This window comes from Rissa tridactyla, chromosome 8, assembly GCF_028500815.1.
Source record: "Rissa tridactyla isolate bRisTri1 chromosome 8, bRisTri1.patW.cur.20221130, whole genome shotgun sequence".
Classification (NCBI taxonomy): Eukaryota; Metazoa; Chordata; class Aves; order Charadriiformes; family Laridae; genus Rissa; species Rissa tridactyla.
Window position 1 is genome coordinate 4,676,939 of NC_071473.1, and position 17,175 is coordinate 4,694,113.

At 52.6% G+C, this 17,175-nt stretch overlaps 1 protein-coding gene and 1 long non-coding RNA gene across 2 annotated transcripts; both read right to left on the reverse strand.

Annotated features, from left to right (window-relative positions):
* Window positions 1–306: 306 nt before the first annotated feature.
* KPNA7 (karyopherin subunit alpha 7) lies at window positions 307–7,987 on the reverse strand. The gene is made up of 10 exons (XM_054212179.1): window positions 7,922–7,987; window positions 7,101–7,238; window positions 6,480–6,565; window positions 5,397–5,665; window positions 4,936–5,018; window positions 3,481–3,744; window positions 2,883–3,116; window positions 2,355–2,537; window positions 1,458–1,607; window positions 307–398 (listed from the first exon to the last, which is right to left on the reverse strand). Exons 1-10 carry the CDS (start codon window positions 7,985–7,987, stop codon window positions 318–320), a joined length of 1,554 nt encoding a protein of 517 aa, XP_054068154.1. The 3' UTR covers window positions 307–317.
* Window positions 7,988–13,403: 5,416 nt separating this feature from the next.
* Window positions 13,404–16,746, reverse strand: LOC128914133 (uncharacterized). Its single transcript, XR_008468195.1, has 3 exons — window positions 16,572–16,746; window positions 15,623–15,798; window positions 13,404–14,325 (listed from the first exon to the last, which is right to left on the reverse strand). It is a non-coding gene; the product is annotated as an uncharacterized LOC128914133 (long non-coding RNA).
* Between the last annotated feature and the right edge of the window lie 429 nt (window positions 16,747–17,175).

Consider the following 17,175-nt stretch of genomic DNA (forward strand, 5'->3'; position numbering starts at 1 on the left):
GGTGGTAACACCCCGGTCTCCAGCAGCTTAACCCAGCTAGCAGAAAGTTTGACTGCGCTTTCCATGTGGAAGACACCCAGATGCTCCAATGCATTTCTGGAGGGCCTTAGACGCTATGGAAGAGAGCCTATAGTGTTTGCAACAGCAGCTTATGAGTAGGAAAAAAAAAATATCAAAGGCAAGAAGTACGAAAACAGAAGTGCAATTTATTGACAAGTTTCAGAAGTAAAAAGACTCAGTGTTTTTGCTCCTCTTGGGCTGGATGTCTGACCAGAACACCTCCACCCACCAGCTCGGAGCTATGTAGTGTTTCATCTTCAGAAATTGAAGTCTTGCTTCTCCACTGAGAAATCATATAGTCCATCTTGGCCAGTCCCAGGCTGCAGATCTGGATTTTCCTAGGAGGAAGTTGATAGCCATCAGTTAAAGGTTCTGCATCTTAATAAACCTAAGCTTTATCTACCAGAGTTTGCCTGAAGCTTTTTACAGCAGCTTACTGTTTTATTCTTGTTTTAAAGAGTTCTGCTGCTGTAACAAGCTGTTAAGATCAGCTTGACTCTACCAGGACCCTTGGAGACCAGACCAAGTCCTCCTGGTCCTTACAGCACCCTGAAGCTGACGCATCCCTGTGTCTCACACACAAAAAGCAGCCAAGTCCACAGGCTCAGCCATCAGAGGCTGAAGAAAAGAGTGACTGGAGTGGTAGGGCTCACTCAAATCAAACAGCCTGCTTGGAGCAGCACCAAGCTAGGACTGGGTTGGAGAGATGTCCCCCCAGCATCCGGCCCCTCAGGCAGGTGCTGGTGTGTAGGAGAGCTTCCTCCACACCTTCTCACAGGGACATTCCGCAGACCCTGTTCTGGGCAAAGGACTAAGACATTTGCTCCCTACTGCTGCTAGACCGAGCCTCAGCTCCGAGATCTGCCAAACCGCTAAGCCTCTTTCCTGATGTTTCTCCATCTGTGAGACTAAAGCTAGGACCAAGCATGGCATCTGTGACAGTCATGGGACTCTCACAACAACTAGCTAGTCTCCTATTCTCTTTTTCCATAAATTCATAAGCATGAGAAGGGTCAAGTAATCCAAATGCAACCTGAGCATGGTTATCAGCTGAGTAGGCGGCTTCCATTCATAGTGACAAGCTAGCTCAGCTCCAAAGGAGGAAGCTTCTCCACATTTGGTATTCATATCAGCAACTTCAGTAACTCCAGCTGATGCCAGTTTAAATTCCAGCAGCAAGATGCTATCAGGGCATCCATATCTGTTGTGCAACTCCTCAGCTGACAACCTGGAGCTTTCACAGACCTTTAAGAGCAGTTGGAACAAGATGGAAGGACCAATCTAGTCATGTGACGGTGTCTTCCAAAAACCTATTTCAGCATCCTCAAAGTCTGTACTACATTCCAGTGTGTAATAGCTTCATATTTTCAGATGGGAAACAGCGAGAGCTCACATACCTCACCAGAAAAGTATTTCTCTATGATATTCAGCGCAGCTCGGTAGACCATGTTGTTGTCGTGGGTTTGCAAGGCTTCAATTTTCTCCAGACCATCGAGCTCCTCCACCAGCAGACACAACGTCTCTGTCTCTCCCAGCTTCTCAGCTGTCTGTAACATCAGATAACCAAGCAGGAAAATATAACCTTCTATCAGCAGTAGGTCTGAGAGAGTCTTCACTGTATGACCCTGATCTACAAGTCAAAGGACCACAGTCCCTGCATTTACTGTCCCCACCTGATCCCAGGGACAGGAGCACTCTGCATACAAAATGTCAACCCCTGCTGGGATTACTGCACAGTGGCTTGACTGCCAACCAGACAAGCTAGCCAACCCCTGCTCAGTCACAGCCACACACTGAGAAGCAGCAGGTGTGACCTGCCACCCACTATTTAATTTGCAAAGGCCATTTCACTGCTGCAAAAGGTGCTGCAAGAAACAGGCTTTCCAGTGAGAAGCACATAGACATCTACTGGCGAGGAGCAGAGCTGAAGTGCCCCCAGGACCACTTGATTTCTCTGCAGTTGCATTTCTGCAAGACCTTCACCTCTGTCCAGCTTGGAAATTAACACTAACCCCTTTTCCAGCGGAGGTTTTCCTCTGCAAACCTCTTTTCCTCCTCCAGAAGGAGACTAAAAGTCACAGGAGGTAAAGAGGAACACTTTGGGTACTTAATCTTATCAAGCCCTTTGGTCAGCCCAAGGATGTCTGTCCAAGAACAACTCAAGCGACATGAAGTTTAACTCTTACTCCTGAAAGACCGGTAGCTGCTGTAGGAGATGCTGTTTTCACCACACAACGGCTCACACCTCGCTGCTCTGTTGGGGAAAGGTTGTAAGGGATTGTAGGAGAACTTACCAGGAAGAGATTTGAAATGGTATCCAGGATGATGAGAATAGTTTTGCTGTCTTTGGCCAAGAGCAGGTTGAGCAGAGGTTTGAGTACCCCAGACTGGACAAGTTCCACCACCTGCTCCGCAGTGCCTCCTGTTGTGAAGTTGGCCACTGCCCACACGGCCTCCTTCTGGGCTTTGAAGTCCCCCTGGAAAAGCAGCACAGTGAAGGCACTCCCAAGCTTCAGCATCCCTCCAAGATCAGCGTGAGGTGAGGAGAGCCATTGCCCTTGTACGCAGTTTGGGCTGACCCACCTTCCCTAGCACTCCGAGTGATGGGTGGACACCTGGCAGAGCTGCCAAGAGCAGCCCCGAGCCCTGCTTTCATACAGGTGTACTGACAAGTCTGAGTGCCCAGGCTGCCCCAAGGATCTCAACAGCTTTGAAAGACTGCTCAGGTGGCTCCTGGATGCAGGCCGAGTGCTTCACAAATGAGCCATCATGGACCTCATGAACCTCAGCACTGCTTGTGCAGCACCACACTTGTCCCTCACCTTATCAAGAAGCTCAACCAGAGGTGGCAATAAGCCACAGGTGATGAGTTGTTGGATCTGCTGTCTAGGCCCTGCTGCAATGTTACTGAGTGTCCACGCGGCTTCCTTCTGTATAGACGGCTTCGCATGTCGCAGGAGACGGGGCAGGACAGCCAAGACGCCAGCATCGATAGCTGCCTGGGTCTGCTCATCAGTCCCTGTGACTACATTCCCAATGGCACGGAGAGCTGGAGTCTAGACAGAGATTAAAGGAGATGAGGAGAATCCTTACCTCAAGAGATACATCCCAGAAAGCCCAGCAAGATCCCCCACGAAGTGCTTGATCCTTCAAATGAGGAAAGTAGCATCGGTGATTACTGTTGTATTTACAGACCTATCGTCCTCCTGTTTTGCTCTAAGCAGCTTTACAGTCTCTATCCAGCCCGCCGGCCACAGCAAGCTGGAACAGAGCAGTGGCTTGACCAACCACCAAGTACCACTGCAGTCTGGGGAGACAGCAGACCACATTAGCCACATGACTAGGGAAACATGCCCTCTCTCCCCTCAGATGTCCCTACATTAAGGGACCAGAGGCTGGAGATTGCTGATTGTTTCCTACCATAATGATCAACTCTGGGCTGACCATGAGTTCCACCAGCCTTGGGAGAATCCCTGTATCCACCACAATTTGGATGCGATCGTTGGAGCCATCGGTCAGATAGGAAACAGCCCAGCAGGAGTCAGAAATTATTTCCTTGTCCTCATGTTTTATGAGGCAGAGGAAGACTGGCAGCATCATCTTCATTGCATTCAGGGGAGGGTAGGGGTTCTTGTTCCTACAGAGGTTTGACAGCGTCCATGTGATGTTCCTCAGGAACCCAACCTGAAACACAAGGGAGGTGTGAGATCCTCACTGCAGCAACAAGTGAGGAAGAGGTAGCACCCTGCTTCTGGTCCCTGCAGCTCAGAGATGTTATCCAGTAGCCAGAAGCAGCCTTCTTAATAAGGGCTGAGGCTTATTTGAAGAAGAGAGATGAAACAAGTAAGTGACTAAGACAGTAGATTCACACCCTCCCTCCCCAATATTAAGTTCCAATAACTTCATCTCTGGTGGTGGGACGAGCTACAGTGACTAACAAAAGGTGCCAAACAGCTTATTTGCTGGGTCCTCATGACAAATTACAGAGCATTCCTTGGACAAGATCAGGAATTTGGTTTTTTTAATATTAGCATTAATAAATATTAGCAGCTCTTTGTTCTAGAGCAGGGCACTGAGAGGATTTGTTTAAGTTGCATCATTCGGGCAGTTCATCCCGGTAAGGATGTTCCCAGGAGATTAGTGGAGCTACGTTCCAAGCATGGCAGCTACCAAGGGGTGCATATATATGAACTGGTGTTTTCTCATGTTACTTCGTCTTCTCTCCTTAAGAAGAGGCAAGGGTGAGCTGGACTAGGAACACAGCAGCCAGAAGAGTTGGTTGTTATCTTTTGTTATTGTTACCTTTTTAAAAAAAAAAAAAGAGATCTTGCAGCATAAACTCACAGAAGGCCAAAGTGGCTTGAAGGGCCATAGTAACACCTACAGAAAGCGTACAGCTTCCACCACACCCAAGGGCAGGAAACCAGGAGGCAAATGGTACCACTGCTACAGCCCTGAGAGCTTCCCAGTGAAGGTCCTTCTCTCCCAGAGACCAAGAAAGCAGTGGGGCAGGCACAAATCCAACAGTTTAGAGCTACCCAGAGAGCAGCAGGAGGAAGCTCGAAGGACAAGTTCAGCCCTTCCACATGCATACGCGAGTCTACCTAGCACCAGTTTCATCTTATTCCTTGCTGTCCAGCTTTGACCACCTCAAGCTAAGCTAAGACTAGAAGACATCACATTGACTTGTGGAACATCTGCTTGGCACCACCAGCTTTGCATACAGCTCAGAGTCATTAAAAACAGTTTAAGACAGGGTCTCATTTAATTATACAAATAGCTGTTATTTTTAAGGCAGATGATAGACCACCCAGTGGTTCACCCAGTCCCCAGGTGATTAAGAGCTGTTAAGTCAAGAAAATGAAGGTTATTTACTGGAGTTACAGGTGACACGAGAGCCAGCAAGGGAGGAATCACCCCACAATTGATAAGAGCATCTCTGTATAGAGGACCATCACCTGTACAGATGAAAGAGGGTTGTTTATTGCATCTGCATATCTGCATCTGCCCAAGTCACAAGACAGTCAACATCAAATAACAATTAGACCTGCAGCCATGGGCCAGGGCTGGGTCACTGGGCTCCTAGTTGAGGAGGTCCCTGTTTGTTGCAGGACTAGATGGCCTTTAAAGGTCCCTTCCAACCCAAAGTATTCTGTGATTCTAACCAACTCACAGTCTCAAAGGCTGCCAGGCCACACGAAGGGACCTAAGGGTTTCAATAGGGGCAGCAGCTTGGAGACCAGGCTATCTTGAGGAACATCAATATTTCTAGCTCCCCAGCACTGGCTTGGGCACCAACCCTCTGCATGCTCCCAGGCCTGGGGACCGCCGCTTACCTGCGATGTTGCCCAGTGCCCACACAGACTGCTCACTGATGTGCATGTGTGGGGAGGACAGGAGGGAGATGAAGGCTGGGATGGCACCTGCCTCCACTACCGCCTTGGTGTGGTCAGAGGTGCCAGAGGCGATGTTAGTCAGTGCCCAGGCTGCTTCGAACTGCAGAGGAGCATTGTCAGCATATGTCAGGAATTCAATCAGCCTGGGGACAATCCCCAGCTCGATGATCTGATTGATAGGGGGGTCCTTCTGCCTGGACAGAATTCTTCTGCAAAAGACCACACAGCACAGCCCACCATGAGAGGCCATGATACACCATAACCCTGTGGCCAGGTACGAGGCTGTGGCCTCAGGGGGGGAAGCAGGACCTATAAGAGAAGCTAGTGCAGCATCCCACGTCAGCAAACCCTCTGGCAGAGGAGTTGCCATAGAGAAGCATCTGCAGGAGACACATCTAAGAAGATGCTGGAGCAACAGCAGTGTGTCTGTGCCATCCTCACAGCCATTGGGAACAGCACTGGTGCCCTGGCACACGGGCAGGTCACTGATCTGGGAGCTGGAGCCAGCCAAGGAAGCACCACCAGCAATGCAGCCTCTCCTGGACCCCCAGGAGACATCCTTGCTGCACCCTGTGATCCCTCCTGCAGCCTACCCAGGTGGGGACAGCCCTGCTCAGCAGCGACCCTTACGGAACAAGGCTTTCCAGCCCTTTTCCTGCCCAAGCATTTGGCTTCTTCCCCAACCACCTCACCAGCTGGTGGGAGCCAACACGGTCCCTGCGCCAGCACAGGCACAGCCGGGGGCGGGGGGGGGCAGCTCCAGGAGCCACAGCCAACCCCTTGGTGAGGTTCAACCACACGGTCCCCCCCACAGGCACTGCAGATGGAGCCAAGCAAGGCACACAGGGCACAAAACAGGCACCAGCTGAGGTCCCTCAGGGCATTTCAGGTTACCAGGCTCCTTCCCCCTTTGTCATGTCTTCAGAGAGCTCTTCAAACAGGAAGAGATGCCTTCTGCTGACAGGACCCACCGCAGCTCCACCAGCCACCTCCCTCCCAGCGCAGGGTGGCCGGGCAGCATACCTGGTGTCCTGCGTAGCCTGCAGCTGCAGCTCGGGGTTGCTCCCATTCACAGCTTCCGTGATTTTCTCCAAGGACAGCGGAATAATCTGTGTCACAGGGGATGATTCAGAGTCAGATGCAAGCCAGGACTCCCTCCAGTTTAATCTCGGCAGTCAATCAGCTGTCTAGACCCAAGTCAGTCACCGCTCCATATCTAAGCGGTGTCTATTCTTTATGCAATGCAGTTTCGAGATGAGCCAGAGGAAGAGAATCCACAGAAGCCTTCGAGGCAACTAATCCTTATAATCAAGCACGGAAAGAGTCACTGACACACCACAATGGGCCTCCGAGCTCGGTAATTACCCCTCACCCTGCAAGGAGCCAGACGGGAGCTTCGCCAGCTCCCAGCGAGCTGGAGCACCAGCCTGTTCTACCTGCCATCGAGGGAAGCCACATGGGACACTGTCTCCATGCAAAACAGCACAGGAAGAGGGCTCGGCAGTCTCAAACACTCCCCCATGCTGGGCATGGCGATCGGGAATGGCACTGGCTATTTAACCCAGGTCACTCGAGCTGGGCTCAGTAGCAGCCCAAGTAGATGAGACCTACTGCACAAGCTGCAGCAGAGCACCCAGAACTCACCTCATCTCTTTTGTCTTCTCCAGGAGAGAGACTCTCATCCATCAAACTGAAGGAAATGCTCCTGCGCTTCAGGATCTGCTCATCCTTCTTGGCCTTTCGCAGCTCGACGGTCACCTCCACTCTCTGCCTCCTCATGGCCTGGAGGGGAGGAGAAGGTCACCACCCCACCGGTGTCCGCATCACCCAGTTCCCCAAGGGGTTCATCTCTACAACCCTCTGCCCCAGGTTTCCACACAAGAGGAGTGCAGAGAGCCAGCATCTGCTCTTGGGCAGCTCCTTGCTCCGGCCTGGGGGTTACGCAGGGGACAGGGCAGAGTAGAGCCTCTCACTCAGTGCCTCCCAAGGACACGGGCAGCTGGATGAGCAGCAACCAGTGTTTGTGTTGGTTTTTTTTTTTTAAAAAGTAGATTTGCTGAACCTGAAAGGCAAACCCTCATCAGCTCTACTGGCTTAAAGCAAGCTGACAGGTCCTGTGATCTGACATCCCACACCAGCCCCCTCTCCGCAGGGATAACTGCTGTGGAGAGCTCGGGAGGCTGGGGCCTGAACCATCTCCCTTCCCCAGCACAGCTCAGAGCCACCCACCCAAAGCCTGTGTCCCCCTTGCCTGTGCCACCACACTCCTTGCGGCCCAGCCAGCTCCACACCACATCTCAAAAGCCATCTGAGCATCCCCCCGCCTTTGTTCCCTTGTACGGGTAGATTTGGGGGCAATTGTCCTTCAGAAGCCTTCGCATCAGCTCCTGCCAACTGGCAAAGCCCCAGTGGGGGCCCCTGTCCCAAGGGGATGGCTCAGGCGGGTGGTGGAGATGGGTACTTACAGCTGTGTCCTTGCCCTTGTTCTTGAACTTCATCATCCGCTCACCGTGCTTTTTCATGACTGGCATCTTGGCAGGTTTGAGAGAGGTGCCAGCTGAAAGCCTTCACGTGCTTTTGGGGTTCAGGACAGAGAAGTGTCAGGTCACAACCACAGCAGCGGCACCCACCTCCATCCACAGAGGGGTCTGGGACCTCCCCACATTCCCACCAACAGCCTGCACCATGCATTTCCCCCCCCACCTCCCCAGCAGAGGAGATGCTGGAGGTCCCCTGCCCTAAGTAGAGCTCAGTAGGATCCTCACACGCTGCAGCTGAGGCACCAAACTAAAGCGCAGGCACAAACTACCACTTAATACCAGGCTACAAAAGTTACAGCTGCTGTAATGCCATGAAGAAGCCGGACACACCACTTCTCATGGCTACAGTGACACCACCTTCCTCCGGTTTCAATCCCAGGGCTTTTAGGTTTATGTAGACACACAGCCCAAGCCTAAAAAGGCCTCTCGCCTCCCAGAGCATCAGCTTAAGGTCTGATTTAAGGACAAGTAGCCATAGCCAAGCCCACTCCCCCACCCCACAGCCCAGCCTGGCTTCCTGCACCAGGGCCCCCCCGTAGGAAAGGCCCAAGGCCACACACAGTGGCATGAAGTGACCAAGTTCAACAAAGCAAAGAGCTCCCCTTGGAAACCCAGCTACTCAGAAGGACTGCCAGGTGAAAAATAACAGCAACAGGTAAAAATAGCTTCTAAGCCTCTCCCAGTAAGAGCCACAGACACACACACAAGACAGACCAAGAGCGGGCTTACAGACAGTTTTTGTCAGAAAAAGCAAGGCTTCCACCCAGCAGAAGTGTAGACATTTTCAGACACCACTGAGAGCCCCCCAAAGCCAGGCTTGAACACACACAGCTGCCACATCTTCACCCTCCCTCCAGGCTCACAGCCAACACCTGGGGCTCAGAGCAGCCTCCAAGAGCTCCCCTTAGCCCATCTCTCTAAGTTTTCGGTGGGCTTTTTTTGGTCCTCTCTCTCCTTATTTCCTGCCCCAGCAACTAAGGCTAGATACCAGCACCATCAGCTCTCTACCCCAACGCAGCAGCCAGCCACCAAGCTGCAGACCTCCCCCAGACCACAGGGGCACCAGGAGGAGCCCCCTTTTGGCTCAAACCAGTTACCCCCCTGTAGCCTTAAGCCCTGCGCTCAAGCCTGAAGGTCTACATCAGCCTCCCTTCCTGTTTCCCCTCCAACAGATGAGGGCAGTGACACCCCAAGAGACCTCTTCTTTTTGGGGAGCTTCTCCCGCCCCAGCAGAAGTGCATCACAACCCCCATACTGACACCAGCCAAGCAGGAGACGCTGCACAACCCCAAACAGGCAGGAGAATCCAGCTCATCATTAGGTGGAAGAGACCCCGCTATCCCAAAGAAGACAAAAACTGCTCACCTCAACTCTCTCTCATGCCCCATTGCTCTCAAATGCCTCTTTTATTGCCCCAAAGAGCCACATCCTCCCCCCACGATTGGCTCTTCCCAGGACAGCCCCCCGTTATCTCCAGCTGTTCCTTTGTCACGGTTACCTGGATGCACCTGGAGGAGGATGGGTGGTGCTGCCTTCCCTCCCGAGCTGCCCTCCTGCCTGGGGCCCCCTGCTCACCCCCCCATACATTTATATTTCCCCCCCCTTGGCCTTGTTTGTGGCCAGACCCTTCATGGGAGATGCCATCCTGCACCTGTACAACAGCCCGTGATGTGGGGGACAGTCTGGGTGCTGCCTCCCCATTGCTGTGCAGGGCATGGGCAGTCTGGGGATGGCCCTTTTTTGTCCAGACAGCTGGAAGGTCCTTGTGGGTGGGGATGGAGGCCAGGAGAGCAGCCGCCCGTGGTTAGCAAGGACCACAGAGCCAGGCGGGATCTGAAGGGAATCAGCCATGCGGAGGTTCCAAGCGGGGTGAGACAGGATTAAGGAATGTGGAGCAGCAGCAGGGATGGAGCTGCTGGTGCGGGTGGGAGCCTGGGGGCTGCGGCAGGAGGTAGGATGGAGAGAAACCCAGGAGGAACCTGTTATCTTCAGGAGTCCTTTAGATTTTGGCCAGGAGCTGCTGGGCAGCTCTTACCACGCTGCGTAACGCGCCCGTCGCAGTCCCCGGCAGCTTTTGTCAAGAGATCGTTTGCGTTTATGGTGCCCCAACACCAGCTGCACGCCAACGCTGGGGCGGCTTGTCCTCCTCCCGTGCCACCGCTCCGGCCAAGGGGCACCGCAGCATCCCTGCCCTCAAAATAACCGCTCGCCGCGGGGCTTGGTGACAGCACTGCGGGCAGTCTGGGGGACTCCGAAGTCCCAAAGGCATCCTGGTTCTTGCGAGCCCTCCAAGCCATCCCCCTTCGTAGCCAGCCCCGTGAAACCCGCTCCGTGCCCCTCCGTGTGTGCAGAGGTGCCAGCCCGGCCCGGCCGACCGGGAGAGGAGGAGCAGCGTTTGCCAAATGGGTGGGGAAAGCAGCTATTAAAACACTTAATTAAAACCTGATTTTAATTTCCTCGACATCTTTTTCTGCGAGGGGGCCGGGAAGCACGGTAATTCATTCAGCGCGGGGGCCGGGGCTGGCTGCGGGGCCGTTTCAAACCAAGTTATATGAGTTACAGGGATCAACCAGTTCGCTCCGCGGCTCTTTCCAGCATAGAAATACCTATGGAAATACGCTGGGCTGCTTTAAGTCACGGATTCAAATCCCGGGGTCATATCAATTCTCCTTTTCAAGGCAAATGAAATGAGTTGTACGAAGCTTTGCGCGGAAGGTGATGGGGGGAGGTTTGAGAGAAGACCTTCGGATAAATCTGGTTTTCGTGGGCATTAAAAAGCCAGTTGCACTAATCCTAAATGCTGGATTTTTAAGCTTCAAGTGCCACCGGTTGCATTATCTTGTTTCTTGGCTGCTTGAGACAGGAAAATTACATTTCAATTGCTTTTTAATTCAACTTAATCTGGTGCAAAAGTTAGCGTGTACCCTCTAATTTTGTTTTCTGAGCCATTTGTTTCAGCTAATTCCTAATCAGCCAGCGCTAAATCAAAACAGGCCTGGCTCAAGCTGAAATAGATGAGTCCTCGCAACCTCGCCAAGCAATTTAATTAAATTGGCTTAAAATCACGCCCCGAGATAAGCGGGGGTAGCCTCTCACCTGGGCCACCCCCCAGGAGTCGCTCCTCTGCCTGCAGAGCTCTCTCGCCCCCGGAGCTGCAGGATACGGGGAGGTTTATCCTTATCCTGGGCTGCTCTTTCCCTCTTTGCCCTTTCCGTTCCCTCTCCCCCTGCCAAGCACAATCAGACCCGTCCTGCTCAGCCCTCTGTCGCCGCCGGCGCAGGGAGGGAAAGGATGGGGAGAGAAAAAATACGGGCAAATCGATGAGCAGCCCCCCTCCCCGGCCGCGGCCTCGGTCACTGGTGGCAGGAGAGGTGCCAGGAGCAGGCAGAGGATGAGCAGAGCCCATCCCAACCCCGAGCCCAGGACACGGGCAGATCCATATTTGCCCAACGGGAAAGGGGACAATCGCCGGAGGGAAAAAACCCCCCGAACGCTTCAGTTTTCCACATAAGAAGAGGGTATCACAGCGAATGGCGAGGGAAGGAGATAAAACCCTAAATCTACATGACAGTGTCCCCTGAGCTCAGCCTTGTGTGCCCAAGCTGCAAATCCGCAGCGTGACAGGTAGGAAAAGCTGCGGTTCCAGTTCGGAGGCTTTTCTTCGCGGCCGCTCTCTCCCACCCCGCTGCCGGGGCACCACAGATGAGCTCGACGGTGACTGGTGGCAGACTTGAAAATACCAGTTTTAAGCCCTGAGTTAAAAGCACTGATTTTCCCTCCTCTGTTTTTTTTTTTTTTTTTTTCATGTTTCTTTAATAGGTTTACTCTCACCGCATGCGGAAAAAAGGCACTGGTCAGGAAAGACGTTGGCACGTGGATCTCCGCGGTGGGGTAAGACGAGGCAGGGACAGCCCGGGCTCCATCGTGGGAGGTTTTATGGCCACAGCTGGTCTGAGCCGTGTCTCTGTGAAAGGAAAACCTCACCTGGCAGAGAGCGAGCAAAGGTAGGGATTCCTGCCAACCCCCTCAACGCCTACTCCCAGGCAGCAGATTTTCTCCATCAGCTCTAATCTGGTCCATTAAGTTAACATCAACAAATTAATTTTACTTATTAGTTACAGCAACACCACGGAAATATCCACGTGGGTTCCTGACCCAGCTGCCGAGGTGGCTGCGGGGCAATTCCCAAGCGTGGCAGGGATGGAGCCTGGGAATTCCGCTGTTTCCAGTTGGGATGCGTCCTCCCGGCGCAGGATGCCGGGGGGGAGGCAGTGCTGACTCCGCAACCGGCACCGGTCCCTGCCGGGGAGGCCGAACGTCAGGCAGCCGGTGACCCCCGGCCCCGCCGCCAGCCGTGGGATTCGTGTCAGCCCTATTGTTCGTGCAGCAGCCGGGGGTTGGAGTCGCCATCAGAGCTGCGCGGTGCCAGGCTCTAAACAGGCACACAATAAGTGACAGCCCCCGTCCCTTACAGTCTGGCTAATCAGGACACGCAGAAGGTGGGAGAAGGGATTTATTGTTATCCCTGTCTTACTGCTGAGCCAGCAGCAAAGCCGAGCTCCGCAGCTGGATTTTCCGAGGCTCAAGGTGCGGCTTGTTGTTTCCCCTAATTTAGTGTAGCGGCCTCAAAAAAGTGGTCCTGCTTTTCTCCCCCTCCCCTGCTTTTCTCGCCCCGCTCCTCTGCAGCCGGGGAGCCGTGGGGATGCGCCAGTTCAGGCAGCTCACTCAAAGGGAAAGCAACCCACAAAAATGAAGAAAGAAGGGCGGTTTTGCATCAGTTTGGTTGAAACGGCCATGGGGTCGTTAGAGCTGGTAGACAAGGAGGAGAGGTGTCCCCGGGGGCGGGTGGCAGCGCGGCATCGCATCTCGCATTGCCAGCAGTTACGGCAAACCGGTCCCAGTCTAGCACCTCATCCCTGCAGTCGATACCAGGGATGTACCAGGGCTCTGCGGTGGGGTGGCACCAAGGGGAGGGAAGCCTGTCTTAAAGGCAGCTTAACTTTCTCCCAGACACCTGGGGATTTAGCCCATTACAGTGGGTTTGATAAACACCAACTCTGCCGTGGTCGCCCGCTGCCCTGTAGGACATCTCCATTCCCCCGATCCCAGTTTGCCGGGAGTTTTGATTTGGCTGTGCAAACACACTATTCATGCCTAACACTTCCATGAGGTTACACGGAGCAGAACACTTGTCCCTCTGCCCGGCGCTTTTCAAGGCAAAGCGTTCTGCAGTGCCTTACTCCAGCCAAGAAATGGAATCACTCCGAAACGTAGGTGCTAAAAAAAAAAAGAAAGAAAAAAAAGCCACATTGCTATTATACAGAAGAGATCTATATTTATTGATAGAGGCCTGGCAGAGCTGGGAATTCCCTGGGAATTAAGGAGAAAGGAATTGCTGTGCGGGAAGGCAGCTTGTAAAGTGGGTAGGCCCGTGAGGTGTGACACCGACTGATTATCCCATCTGCTGGCTAGAGCTGGTGGGAGCTCCCGCCGAGGTCCCCGAGCCCTGGGAAGGAGAAGAGCCAAGAGGGCGAGCAGCGGGAGCCCTTTCCCACTTCCCAAACCCAGCTGCGAACGTCCATTAGGCAAACGGTGTAAGCGGATGCCCCAGAAAAACCAGCACAGCCCCGGGGGGCCTGTAACTCCACACCAGGCTGAACGTTAAGGAACTAATTTTAACTTCTAAGCAGCATCCTTTCTGCCAGCCACGGAGGGATTAGAGTAACAGTTTTTGAAATTATTTAAAACTAACATCAGACTTAATCATAGCTATTTATTAAATCCATTATCCCCGTCAGTTATGGGACACTGATTTATTCAGCTGCGGAAACTATAATCACCTATGACCAAAAATCTTAAAGATTTTTATTTTTTTTTTTTCCCCTAACAGGGCCCAGTAATAATTATCCCTTTAGTCCCTGACCCTGTAACTCGAGGAACTGAAACAGATATCTATGGTGAATTTGGGGATGAGGCACAACAGAGTGATGGAGAAACCTTGGGCTTACTGAAAAAACACATAATTTTGTGTAAATCACGCGTGGAGGTGGCACCTAGCGGGAAAAAGCCTAAGGCGCTCGCTAAAGGAGGGGGGCACCTTGTAAATCACGTAGGGAAGAGAAACCCCATGAAAACACCAGAAAACCTGAATAAATCCTGGTGTTTTAAGCTTCTGGATGCCACTTTGCTGTCAGGGAGTCCCCGTGCAGCTTAATTAGAGGAGGAGACGAGCTTCCCCGTGTGTCAGGCAGTGCTGTTCCTGCGGTTCCTCGGCGGGGAGAGCTGCCAGACGGATGCTCACCTTGCTCCGGCGCCTCCGATTATCACAGCTGAAGATGGCATTTCAACAGAAATTAGTGTCTTTGTTTAAAATGTGTATTTACGGGCCTTTGTTTGAAAGCTGTGTTTAGGAAATGCTAAAAAGAGGATCGGACATGCATATTCCACCTGATCCTGGGAGCTGAAGATAATTTTTGCCAAGCCCAGGGGCGATATTCGTCTCTGTTTCAACTGCTTCACGTCTCATACACACACTGATTTGCTAATGACCTTTCAGGGGGGTCCCCCCTGGTAATTAAATCTCATTGTGCCATCTCCTTCCTGCCACTCCACTGCTCTGAGGTCTGTCTGGGACAAGCTGGTGGGAGCAGCTCCCTCCGCACCGGCTAATGAAGCTGCTGGTTGCCCACGTTGAGCCCATGGTCATCATAGCCCGTGGTGAGGGGTAGGGCTGTGGTTTTACTGGTGTCCTTGTCCAGGGTGGTGGATGGTGGGACAGTCAGAGATGGGGTGGAAAGAAGCCCCCAGCCTGTGCTGGAAGGGATTGACCCAGGGAGAGTCCCAGGGGCTGGAATTGAGTTGGCGCTGGCCCACCAGCTGGGGGCTGGGAGACATCCCTGTCCAGGACAAGGTTGGGGCTCCTGATGGTCTCTAGCCAACCACGGGGATTTGGTTGGTGATGGTCCTTGGCCAGAACTAGACATAGAGCCCTGAAGCTGATGGCTGGAGCTAGGGGAGGACTAACTGTAGACCTGCTTCAGGTTTAGGGTGGGCTCGGAGGGTTTTGGCTACCCCTGACTTCCGTGTCAGACGCATCTGGAGAACTAAGGTAGGACAGAGAGGAAGCGATGGGCTCTTCGTCCCCACTCCCTTCCAGATCTGGGCAGAGACCTGTTTTCTGACTGTTGATGCTCCTCTGCTGTTGGCAGACACAGCTAAACCCTGGTGGAAGAGCTGGCTTAGCCCTCTGTACAGCTGGTCCACCTTGGGCACAGGCACTCACCAGAGCTCTCTGTCTCTCCAGGAGCTCAAGTGGCCAAAGTCTGTGCTATGGATTAAAAATTCCCAACCTTGCCAACAGTCTACATGGGATAAATTTGATGCCACATGCCAGAAGTTTCACGGGATTTTTCCCCCCTTTTTCCTTTAAAAATAACTTTTAGAAGTTTTGAGGCTGTTTTCCCTCTGTAATTCCTTGCATTAAGAGAGTACTGCAGTTGGAAAGTTGAGCACTGAAAACTTAGACACCAGAAAGACTTGAACTTTGCTGCCATATGCCCGCGCTTACCCGTAGAGTTTTTGATCGTGTAACCACACAGTCTGCCTTCTGCGGGACCCATGACTCACCGAGCACCTAGTGGGATCTGAAAGTACTTGGCACCTTCCCCGCCAGCCCCTCCGTGCCCCAGGAGCTGCGATCTGCCCTTGTTTGGTTAGAGCCCGGCCGTGTCTCCGTGCAGCCAATACCCCTCCGGCGCTCACAGGAATACACTGATCCTCCCCAAGCAGGCAACAGGCAACAGCTGAGAATGAGGATACAGCTTTCATTACAGAACCAGCATTATTTTTTTAAATGACTAATAAATGCAAAACCATCTTGCAGTCTCCTGGGCCAGACTTTTATATAACTCTGTGATCCTTCAGCGGGGCTTTCTGATCCAGGTACTGCTCCTCCCCCCAACCACCAGAGATCACTTCGCTGCTGCTGCTGCTGAAACGCAGCCCCGAAATTCAGCGTCTGAACCGAGCTCCTTGGCACTCCAAGGCTTGTCACTACAGCGCAAAGGCTATGGCGAGCCGTGCACAGTGGGCTTGTACTGCCCGTTCCTCCCCCTGCCCTCCTCCATTTAACGCCCTCCTCCATTTACACCCTCCTCCTCTGTAACTGGGAATGGCATTATGGCCTCTTGGGCTCCCACGTTTGGCCTGGGATCCCTGGCAGTGCGAAGAGGGGGAGAGCAGAGCCTTTCTGCCACACGGTCTGTATTATACGGGCTGATTTGCCCCTTATCTGAAGACCATTTTCCAATCTAGTTATGCTAGATTGGAAATCATAGTTATGCTCCCCATCGTTCCTCCAGGCAGGAAGGCTGGACTCTTAGTATCATTCTAAGGTGACGAAGAAATCCGTGTCAGAGCAAGAAACGGAGCCCACACCGAAGGCAAACATCCTGCTTAGGAGACAAATCCCTCCCCACGATCCGCTGCCCGCAGAGCTCGCTGTACAGTGCTACCAGGACACGTCACTGCAGAACATGTCTCCATTTTCTAAGAGAACCTTCAAAAACCTCCTTACCAGATAATATAATCGTTGTAAGGGGATGTGGCTGGATGGATCGGCTGCAGCCCACCCCGAGCTGTCATGGCAGGATTTACAGAGCGGGGTGATGTGCCGGAGGAGAGCGTGGCCAGGGACGACACAGGACGGGACCTGTGCTATGGAAACTGCCATGACGTTTCATTCAACTCAGCACGAGGCACCCTCGTTACTCAGGAAGCGATTTGGCCGAGTTCTAGCCGTCGCTGATCTGTCCGCGGGCTGAGCGAGCTTGTAGCTATTTAAGGTTTGCCATTTTGACCTGCATCGCTGCATGCAGAGATCCGATTGCTCCCTTTGCAGCTCACTCCTCCTATGCGGCGAAAACAGACATTTATGCACGTTACACATGAGCGAACAGGTCAGAACCCATTATTTATTTGATGCATTTCACGTCTTTCTCCATTTGTCTGAGAACCGTTTACCATCTTCATTCACAGATTCAAGGATTCACAGATGCAATAATTCAAAATTATTCAATGGAAATAATTACCTAAAAAAGCCCAGAAAATATGACTTGCTCCGGATACATTCTTGAGAAGTTAATCACAATTCTCAATATTCAAGACTGAAGCTGGCCACG